Source organism: Convolutriloba macropyga, chromosome 1 (assembly GCF_964194025.1).
Source record: "Convolutriloba macropyga chromosome 1, txConMacr16.3, whole genome shotgun sequence".
NCBI classification, from domain to species: domain Eukaryota; kingdom Metazoa; phylum Xenacoelomorpha; order Acoela; family Convolutidae; genus Convolutriloba; species Convolutriloba macropyga.
In genome coordinates, this window is record NC_134468.1 from 46,528,721 (window position 1) to 46,540,204 (window position 11,484).

The 11,484-nt window shown below is 41.0% G+C and overlaps 1 protein-coding gene across 1 annotated transcript in view; it reads right to left on the reverse strand.

The window, feature by feature from the left end:
• Positions 1-9,879, reverse strand: part of LOC142349545 (uncharacterized) — a 100,918-nt gene extending 91,039 nt beyond the window's left edge. The window contains exons 1-2 of the mRNA XM_075401182.1: positions 9,746-9,879; positions 2,049-2,461 (exon numbers count right to left, since the gene is read on the reverse strand). Coding sequence (XP_075257297.1) covers positions 2,049-2,451 — 403 coding nt within the window. The 5' untranslated portion in view covers positions 2,452-2,461; positions 9,746-9,879. The remainder of the gene's footprint in view (positions 1-2,048; positions 2,462-9,745) is intronic.
• Between the last annotated feature and the right edge of the window lie 1,605 nt (positions 9,880-11,484).

An 11,484-nucleotide genomic window follows, 5' to 3' on the forward strand; every position in this document is an offset into this window, starting at 1 on the left:
AATGGTGGCATCTATGATAACGCATTACGGGAGCTGATCAACAGGTTTGGAAAACGGCAAAAAGTAGTCACCGCCTAATTCGCATAGTGTGAGTAATGGCCAGAAGGCACCCAGAATGAATGACCGCGAAAGTTTTGTCAAATTCGTCTTCCCTCTGACGAGAAAAAATGACAGCAAATAATAATTCGCGGCGAAAAGCATGTCGAGAATTGGCGACTACAGCAAACCAATACGTCCAATTTTGCAGACTGGATGAGCTCTTATGATGAACCATGTGATAATGTGTCACCTTAGGACCGCGGAAACCAGCTCAATAAAGAGCAGATGATCCGCAAAAACTCAGGAACCTTCAATTCAGTCCGCAAAGTCAGTTTTTTAAACCAATGCATAACAAAGTATTATGCTCTTTTATATTACGATGAATTGTGGGCAGATTCAATGGCTTTCATCAATCCACACTACATAGAAATGACTTCAAGCAATCACAATCAAATTTAATTTTGAAGGGTAATCAAACACAGGGCAGTTTCAGGAAGAGATGAGCAGGCAGCACTCCCCTCAAACTCCGGAAGGAATTTTGAAAAGCATTTCTCATCATCAATATAGGTTGAGAGAGTTTAAGGCGTTGTGAACAATTGGCGATAGAAAACATTGATTTTTTAAGTGGCTCACCAAATATAGGAAAATTGAACAATCAACTCTAATTGTTTCGAAGAAACGGGTCTTCCCCATTGGAGCCCCTTAACATTTCTGGTCAATGATAATTTGTTGGGTTACAATGAGAAAGAGTCATACTGAGAGTTGGACAAAATTTTACTGTGATTGATTAAACTAATGGACAGAACCAGTAGCATGGTCTGTTCAATGTTCAATTATTTAGAACATCCATTAGCTAATTTTTTTTGGAATTGTGGTACAATGGGTTTGTTTTGAAGTCTAGTTAGTTAGGCAGCTTAGTTGTTATCTGAGTTATGCTTAAGAGCGCCAAGCTAGAGAGTGAGGGTATGCTTTAAAGCCGTTGGCCACACCAGAGCCACTGCCACTATAACGTTTTTCTCCCATGATTGAAAAAGACAAGCGATACCTTCTGTTTTGAACCCTCCAGCTTAGTGGGCATTATGTAAAGATCTTCCGTCTCTCACGCGCAGGCGGCAATTTTACATACTTACGTTTAATATAACACATCGTGAATAGTAACTAGAGGGTCTTGAGTAAACGGACTTGAAGTAGCTAGACAAAAAATAGATCCCGTGTTGAAAGGGAATTGTTAAACTTTACCACCCAAAATTACCATTCAAAAAGATGTAAGAACAAGGGGTTAATTTTAGGGGTGGGGGGGGGGGGGTAAAACGATGTAAGATGGGGGTAATGGGGGTAATGAGGATTAAGGGGAGGGGAGCTGTTAGATTTTACACCGTTAGGGTTCTCGTTCTAGACCAAAAAGTAAGCCCAACTCTAGGCACCAGTCATCTGAACAAATTAACGAGGAGGCACAAAATCTCGCCCATTGCCCCCCCCCCCCTACTCTTGCATCGTTTTACCCCCAATTACCCCCCTACTCTTGCACCACGTTACCCCTCAAAATGACCCTCCCCCATTACCCCTCAGTCTTGCATCGAATTAACCAAATTACACCCCAAAGAGATGTAAGGGTCTTGAGAGGAATTCGCAAAAAAATTCCCCCGATTACCCCCTTAATCGTACATCTTTTTTAGGGTACAAATTCGACACGGGTACCAAGACTAAACGGTTTTCTTTATTTAAGACTTTATCTGACTTTATGCAGACTAGTTTTAATTGAGACTTTATCCAATAACATTCTCATTTTTTCCGGTGAATGCTCACATTGAAATCATATTTTGAAATTGTAAGTCAATTTGGATCTACTGTCTTGGACCGTCAATTATTTGCTTGACCCACTTTTATAACTTATGAGTATAGTTATATAGCACGTTACTGGGTACTTTAGCTGGGGCGGGGCGGAAAAGAAAAGAAAAGATCCTAAAAGTTTTCAGAAATATAAGTGAATAGAGAAAAGAAGCAGTTTCCTGAGCATCCTAGCCACAGTGCCTCCCAACTGTCTTCACGTTCAACTTTACTTTTCCTACTCTTCATCTTTTCGCGACTATCGAACCAGAATTCACTGTCGGGTACAGGAGGGTCAAAATTGGGGTAGGTGAGCTCGTACTTTTTCTGCAGAAACCTTTTGGCAGCAGCATCTCTCAAATATAGAGGGAACGTATCCCAAATGAGGTCAACATACGCACTGTCACTTATCAAGTGCTTCCAATTTTTGTCACTGTAAGGTTGTCGGCTTGATTTCACTTTATCCCTCAGCGTAGCTGGTTTACTTTTCAGAATTATTATGTCACTCTTTTCACCATCTGGCCCAATTGGTTCACCGTTGAGATCATCAAGAGCTGAGATCTGATCATCATCCGCATCCGCCATCAAACTTGACCTAAACGGGCCTCCAGTATTGACCCCCCCCCCCCCCCCCCCCCCAGCCAATGGCCGTAAACATACCACAACTCACGTGCTAAAATATTGGGTATGGGGGCTACAATGGGAAAGACTATCTTTTCTGCGCTTACGCCGCCATGTGTAATCTCAGATAAAATTGTACACCGGCAAATCTCAATTTCTATTCGTTTAGAATTAACAAGCAAGAAAAACAAGAATGATATAGCACTTCAACATAACGTATAACAGCGTACTAAGATTACGGCGACCGGAAAATCAAGTTGTTTTTTGGAACTTTTTCCGTTCATGCCCCCCCCCCCTCCAGTACGTTATCCACCCCCAATTACCGAGTCGTGCTATTACACAGAAAATCATTATTACACGTGCGTCTGGGGGGTGCAAATAATATGCACCCACTAAGCTGGGGGGGGATACAAGCGGTAGATCCGGTTTTTTAGACGGATCTTGACGGATCACGAATGAGATCAAAACTGGTCACCCGTTTGAACCGATGAATCCAAAAAACCGAAAAACAAAGAGCCAAATGTTATTTAACTTGATAGGTCTTCGATCAAAATTACTTAAAAATCTGTTAAGCGAAATATCTTCTGAGCTTTCTACGTAGAATAGAACGCGTTTTATGCGCATTTCACATTTTCTCACTGGATGTATTTCCCAGAAATAAAGCATTGATCATTTATTTTCTAACGTACTCCGGGCCAGAAGAAGAAGTTGGGAGATTGGGGACAAGCTCAACGTGCGGGCGAATGACAGATCCGGACGACGTGCGTACGACGGAGGAGCGGGCGAAGTTGTCGAAACCGTATTGGAGTTCGTCAATCCAGGCAGTGCAATAGTAACCCATGTTTCTAGTATCCCAACAAAGTCACCGACCTTGGTGCTGCCTGCAGTCGTCTGCAAAATAGATCTACTATTCGGAGCCCACACATATTCCAAGCCAACGTGCCAAATTTGCGTTTGCGTAAAACTGCGAGCAAGCATACCCCGTAGGATGACCGAACTCCTCAATGCCAATGATCGAAAGAACTCCGGTTGCCTGGTTACCAAGTAAAAAATTAGTGGGTGTGAACATAGATCACACTGGTCGGTGCTAACGGACGTGAATAAGATGCAAAACCGCATCGTCGAGGCGATGTGAACTGATGATGACATACAGTACTCTATTAAAACTATGGACCAAGTTGTCCCAGATGCCAAATTCGAGTTGCACACTGGGTAGATTAAAAATCCACTTGGTGCCTATATGCGCAAGTTCCGCGCAGAAGTTGATCAAGTTCAATTTTTCAGTGCACTCACGAAGCTCTTACTGCAATCGGACAACGTTGGTGCCATTATCAGACCAAACAATGCTAGATGTTCCTCCCACTAAGCAAGAAGTAGTGTCGACAGACAGTACGATTTCAACATGGACAGCACAAATTGTCAGACAAAAAAAAGATAATTCCCCGCCTCTTCTAGGTATTCCGACGAAAATGAGCCGTCGTGACTTAAAATGGGCTGAAGTTTTCAACCCCAGTGAAACGAGGAGATTGTTATGCAAGTCTCTCTTTGGGAAGTTCAGCCATAATTACTTGAGTGGTTGCGGCGCGGAAACTTATGCACAAAACAGAGATCGAATTAATGAATCGTATGAGGCCTAATAAACGATAATAAATGAGAAACTCGGCTGCTCCTCTTGACAATTTGTTATCAAAACAATCTGTTTTAGAAACTAAAAACAACTTGAATAAAGTACTGGAGAAGACGCTTTAAGAAGGAGAAGTCTGACAAGAATGATAAATAGTGTGTGTGCTACGGTACGGCTACGGCGCTAAATACGTTTGAGAGAATTCTTCATTTGATAAGCGATCACTTCCATTTCGGTTGAATTTGAAGACTTGTCAAATTGAACTCAAAGAAGTCCACGAGTGTCGGTTTTAACCATTGCTTCTAAACCGTGAAGAGTGACCAAGATTATTTCATATTGCGCTTCAGTTTTCGCTGTGTCGTGTTTCAGAGTGAGGTGCTCTTCAAATCAGCGTCAAGTAATAATAACTCAAAATTTATATGAGTTATTGATGTACTTTTAGATGCTTTCACTATTGTGCATCTTAAGCGGCGAAAAAGTGTTGAATTTGTCTATATGTGAACTGACAACTGTCATTGACGGGCCAAAAATTCAGTCAAGTTTTTGGGTCTCCCATTATAGCCCCCCCCCCCCCCCAACTTATTGGTCAGATAACCTATAGCTTCCCCAATCATGGTAAATGTACCATAATGGGGGCTATGTTTTTATGGGGAGCATTAATGGGAAAGACCCGAAAGATCCAAGTTTTTTAGCGACTGACCGATGGCGGCTTATGCCTTTTCGGTTTCAAGAGTTTTTTATGAAAGTCAACTTGACTTCATCGCTGAAAGAATTTAATACTGAGGCGCTTCTAAATTGGTCGAACTGTTCATGCAAATGCAGGGGGTCACCATTGTACTGTGACAGTTTCTATTCAAGCAGTGGATCGTTATTCTTACTGGTGTTTGCTTCCCGCAACATCTTTGTCAAATCCGCGGAGTTCAAAGCAAGAGCAGAAAGTGGGGGATGCTGTTGTCCTTTCAAATACAACGGGTTTGCAACGGGTCAATCCATACGTTGGACGAAGTACTAAAGGAATTCGGTTGCGCAGCATCCAGTGTTACGTGAACTTAGGAACTTGCTTGTACGTGTAGTAGGATTGTGTAGCCTTTTTAGGGCTGAGATTTTCAACCTATATCACTATTAGGATTTATAGTAAAATGAAGCAACAAATTTGGCGCACTTATCATTTGACGTTTAGTATTAATTTGCCGCTAATTGAGTTAGGTTGCCTGAAGATTTGAATGAGAGAGAAATGTAGATCACGCAATATGCACACAGTCAAGGGCGTGAAAAGTCACTCGAAACGTCAAAAAAACGGTCAAGCAAAAATTTTGCTGTTGGCACCACTTCAAAACAGCTACAAAAGCCATCAGACACCAAAAAATCAGCTTTGAAACTTAAAAAAAAATTGAAAATCGTCAAAACTCAAAAATGGTCAAAAACTGAAAAAATTTTAAAACTTGGGACCAAATTTCCGTACAACCCCTCCCCCCATTTTTGGAAGGGGAAACCTGAGCAACCCGAGGTTATGGCACACGGTTAGGGTTACCTCTAAGCTACTCATGGACCCAGCGATTTTTTTTGCGTCAGACCCACAAGTGTGGATAATAGCACTTATATGGTGCAAAATTAGCATTTTTCGATATTTTGTTGTTCATTGTTAAATTTCTTAAAATGTTTATTTTATGATAATTTAGGCGACCATTAAAGGTCAAATACCGTACATTCGAGGCATTTAGAGCCACGTAATATCCATCCGTGTTTATGTCAATGAAATTACATATTGCCGTAATTTGACGTTTACTATGTGAACAATGAACTAAATAACTTTTTGATTAAGCAATCAGAAACAAGTAACGATGATGTTATAAAACATAAATATTTGATTTTTTACTTTTACCCAATTGTTTGAATAGTGAAACCGAATTGTATATAGAACCATTAGAAACTGTTATACAGAGCAGTTGGCTCTCAGATTGACTAAAATTTGATTCTTTAGAAACTATAGCCTTTTTTGCTAAATTTTGCTAGATCTTAAGATCTTGCGAGTTTTAAGTTAGTTGAGCTTACTTGACAAAAAGTTAGCAACAATACTAGCTACTGGTTGCAGCCTTACAAATTTCAGCACGAGATTGAACACAGATTGTCACTAAGGATCTTCTTAACTTCAATCAACAAAATTAAAGTCACAGTCCTTTAATACGTCCGAGCGACTAATTATTTCTGCGAGATCATTAGACAATCGGATTCAGCGAAAAACCAGGCCGCGGTAAAGCTCGAGTACTAGGCTGTGATATATCGGTTCCGCTGAGATTCTTGAGCAGCCGCAACATTTGCATAAAACAGACAAACACGTGTATAATAATTTCTTTTCTTTGAGAGCAATTTAAAAGGAAATGACAAGTTCAGACAATAGAAGTCTTTCACTGTACTTGAAATGACTGAGAACACCAGAAGAGAAAAGAGCAAATTTCAACACGAGAAAATTCAGTCGTCATTTTACCAATAACTTCTTTCTGAAGCTCAGATTCTTAACTTCTTAATGCGTGTTAAACATTTCCGGATCTTTTCTGTTTGTGCCCCCGAATACGTTGTGCGCCCCCAGTTACAAAACACGTGTCATTACATAGTAAATCATTGTAAAAATGTTGCACTTGTGTCTGGGGGTGCAAATAATATGCGCCCACTATGCTGGGGGACACAAACGGGAAAGATCCCTTCTTTCTTTAGCTGATGGTTGAACAAAAAATGCGATTTCTTACGTTTTTGCTCCCAGCTTAGTGGGTGCACATTATTTGCACGTGCTAATTTTACATAATGACCTACTGTATAATGACACGTGTCCTGTAACGTGGGGGAGCATAACGTACTGGGAAGCGCAACCCAGGTTGAGGTCCAGACCCAAATTTTCGTCTGATCAGACTTTCCAGACTGAAATTAACTCTGATCAGACTTTCCAGACGTAAATTAACCCTGATCAGACTTTCCAGACCCAAGTTACCTCTGATCAGACTTTCCAGACACAAAAGCTCTCTGATCAGACTTTTCAGGCCGAAAGCGTTCTGATCAGACCATCTTCAGAAAATGGTCCAGGCTCAAATTCAGACCATTGCCCAGAACTTAATCAGACTATGATCAGACTCAGGTGCGCTCGAAGAGGTTATGATCAGACCCAGTTGCGTTCAAAGCATTTATGGTCAGACCCAGTTGCGCTTGCAGCCGTTTATGATCAGACTGAAGTGCGCTCGTAACCGGTTCTGATCAGACTCAAGTGCGCTCAAAAAAGTCTGATCAGAAAAGTTTTACTTGAAAAAATCGCTTAGTTTTCCTATAATCTATGCATTTCATAAAAACCGTTGCTTGCAGTATTTAAATCATCTAAGGATAAATCAGTTGTAAAAACATTGCAAAATAAAACGAAACCCAACTGTCGAGAACAAATTTTATTTAGTGTACCGTTTAGTGTATATTTCTGACTCAATGGATGAGTTTAGACAGCTTTCCATGAGAAAGATCGTGGTCTCCAGTTGATCAAAATTTCTCCTAAGGGGACTCTGCTATCAGCTGGACTCTTTTTCTGATCAGAGCTATCAGACTTTAAATGAGTCTCTGATCAGAATGCTGCTTTATTGTTGCCTCTTGGCAGAGCCACCATCTCTCAGTAACAAAAAACAAAAAAATGAAAAAAAGAAAAAAATAGGGCCTTCAAAATAGTCTCTGATCAGACCCAATTGCGTTCGAAAGCATCTCTGATCAGACCGAAATGCGCTCGAAGAGTTTATGATCAGACCCAAGTGCGCTCGAATCCGCCTATGATCAGACTTTTCAGACTAAATTGAGCTATGATCAGACCATCTCCAGACCATGGTCCAGACTTTTTAGACCAAAATTACCTCTGATCAGACCATCTCCAGACCATCGTCCAGACTGTAGTGCGCTCGAACTTCCGTCCAGACCCTGTAATTTCGGTCTGGGAACACACGGGTTTGCGCTCCACTGGGTCTGATCATACGGGTGTGCGCACTACAGTCTGGACGATGGTCTGGAGATGGTCTGATCAGAGGTAATTTTGGTCTAAAAGTCTGGACCATGGTCTGGAGATGGTCTGATCAGAGCTCAATTTAGTCTGAAAAGTCTGATCACAGGCGGATTCGAGCGCACTTGGGTCTGATCAGAGGCGACTTTGAGCGCAATTGGGTCTGATCATAAACTCTTCGAGCGCACTTTGGTCTGATCAGAGGCACCTTCGAAATAGTCTCTGATCAGACCCAGTTGCGTTCGAAAGCATCTCTGATCAGACCGAAGTGCGCTCGAAGAGTTTATGATCAGACCCAATTGCGCTCGAAGGTGCCTCTGATCAGACCAAAGTGCGCTCGAAGAGTTTATAATCAGACCCAATTGCGCTCAAAGTCGCCTCTGATCAGACCCAAGTGCGCTCGAATCCGCCTATGATCAGACTTTTCAGACTAAATTGAGCTCTGATCAGACCATCTCCAGACCATGGTCCAGACTTTTTAGACCAAAATTACCTCTGATCAGACCATCTCCAGACCATCGTCCAGACTGTAGTGCGCTCGAACTTCCGTCCAGACCCTGTAATTTCGGTCTGGGAACACACGGGTGTGCGCTCCACTGGGTCTGATCATAAACCAATTTGGGTATGGACCTCAACCTGGGAAGCGGAAAAAAACCTAAATTGCTTTAGATTGCTCAAATTGCTTTAAGTTGCACTAACGGAATCGATTAAAAACCCATTGCAAAGTTCAGAATTTTGATTTGGTGAAACAGCATCAAAGATCGGCGTGTTATTCAGAAAAAACAGTCAATGCAGCACTATTATACTTTTTAGCAGATAACCGCCTTTTGTTTCGGCTGGACCTCAAAGCTTTGGATGTAAGCAATGGCCAGACGAAAAAGTGGGTATTGGTCAAAACGAAATTTGGGTGCTTAGTGGGCTTATATCTTTTACGCCCCGGGTGCATGTGCTTTTTTTTACATAGTAACAAACTATTTAACAATAACATATAAATTGTAACTGGGGGTGTAAAAAACAGGGGGGGGGGGGGGGGGGGGTAAAACAGAAAAACAGAATAGATCCTTTTTTTCAAAACAGTGAGACCACTTTCCCCGCGACTCAAGTCGGTTTGGCCGATACATGTCTTAGGTCGCTGACTTGATTCTGAGTAGCCATAATTTTTGTCAGCAGTTTGTTCTTTTGCCATAATGGAACTGTCCCCGTCTAAGTGTACACTAACTCCCAAAACTGCTAGTTGTTTCGGTGGAGCCCCTATTTCTTTTATGAGGATTATTATTTAACACAATGACCTCTATCAATCAAAGGGGACTTGTGTCTAGTCACATTATGGTGGTTCACGGGTGTACAGAGAAAAAAGTAAATTTAAAAGTCAGCCATGAAAACGCTGCTTAAACTGAGTTACGAGCGTGTTGGTCAAGTTTGGGATAATTTCCGTTGTATCCACTTCCAGGCGAAGAATTTATGCCCTTATTCAGCACTTCAATATAAGCTAAAAAACACTCCCGAACGGCTACAAAAAGTTTAATTGCACCAACTAAGTTTGCGGCGTTTAGTGGTGGGGGGGGGGGGGTTCTTTTTAAGTTTGGACTGAAAAAGTTATTTTTATTTTCACTCACTAGGTGTTTGGTTATCTCGGACTTGGTTTCTTTAATTGAGACTTGGCTGCTTAGTTGCTTCGGTGATGGAGATGCGACACTAGCGACAAACTGTCACGTGATAAATTACAAATTGCCACATCCGGGTGGACTGTTTTAATTTCAGTTCAGTAGAAGAGAAAGAGAACACAGCACGCAGCTACTGCGTGCTAATCTCACAGCCAGCTACAGATCTATTCTGTTTCGGCCCCTAGTTTAGAGGGCGTGTAACTGTTATGATCCCCCCCCCCCCGGCATACGTGCTAATTTTTGTATAGTAACGTACCGTACTATATATTACAAAATTTGTAAGTAAGGGTTATAAAAAACACAGGAACCAGAATAAATCCCCAGCTACAAACAATGACAAAGATATCACGTATCATTAAAATATGTTAATTCGATAATACTCAATCACTTCATGCAAAATGAATGAGACAGTCCATGTAGAATTTAAAATTCAGCTAAGGTGGTTCGGGGGCCTCAGCCACTAAATTCCAACAAGTTTTGAAAATAATTCCTAAATATTGTTTTTCTCTAAGTTAGCCCTCTAGGCTACTTTGTTTCTCTTAAAGACCTTATGCCCTCACTAACTTATAAAGAAAAACGGGCACAATCCTATACTTAGAAAAAGTTAACTTACACCAGCTAACTTCTAGTACTTATGCCTACTGAGAAAATTATATTAAAAACAAGCCGAAATCTAAACAGGTACTCTCTCTCTTACCAACAGAAAGGAGAAACTTCACTAACAAAATTGAATGGTAAAGAAGCTCTGAAAATCTGCAAAAATCAAGAGGTATATATACTCCGCAAAATTAAATAATAGAGATATAATCAAGTCCGATTTCTTTTTATAAACTAATCCTATGCGAAAAGTCCTAACAAATCACCTGGTTGAATTAAGTTTGTCCCCAATTTGGTAAGTAACCTCTAATTTGAGCTGAGAAATCTTAAGTTCCATTCAATGTTCGAAATCCGTTCAGTTTAGACGAAGTCAGAAATAGCATTAATAATCAAAATCAATATTTGTTCAATAAACCGCTTATACTGCTCTAACTTACTTAGCAATTTTTCTTTCATTATAATTTAGCTCAAAACTTCTGAGAAATAACCCAAGGTTAGTGTTTTGCTATAATTTCTTAAGTTTTCTTCATTTTCTTAAGATATCTTAAGATATAAATTCCATTTCTACACCACCCAGTCGGACTTCACAATTCTCCTGAATAGTTACTAGTAAAAACTAAAAGAATTACATTAACAAAGTGAAAGCACAGTAAAATTACATGTAGAAGTGTTATGAAGTTTGAGCGAGTCCTTGGTGTCATTACCATGGCTTGTTGCATACAGAAGTTCAGTGAGTTTCCTTGAGTTTCTCACTCGTCGATCTCTGCAGAATTCTTTTATTTCCCACAACCTCAATTGTAGTGTCCTTCCTGGCCGCATCGGTTGCATATTACCCGAGCTCTTGACTGGGACTGTTGTTCACCGATTATCACTTCCTGACCCCTGATCAGATGCTCTTTTGCCCACCGCATCTTTTACTGCCCAGAAAGTAGCAAATCAAGAAAATGGAAGTGAGGTTCTGGGTTCAAGGGTGCTTCCTCCATCTCGGTTTGCGTTGCCACTCCTCTGGTCGGCCGCACACCCACTGTCGCTGTAGTACTCCACCGATCATCATCATCGTCGTCGTTGTTTGCTGGGATGTTCAAACTCAAGTC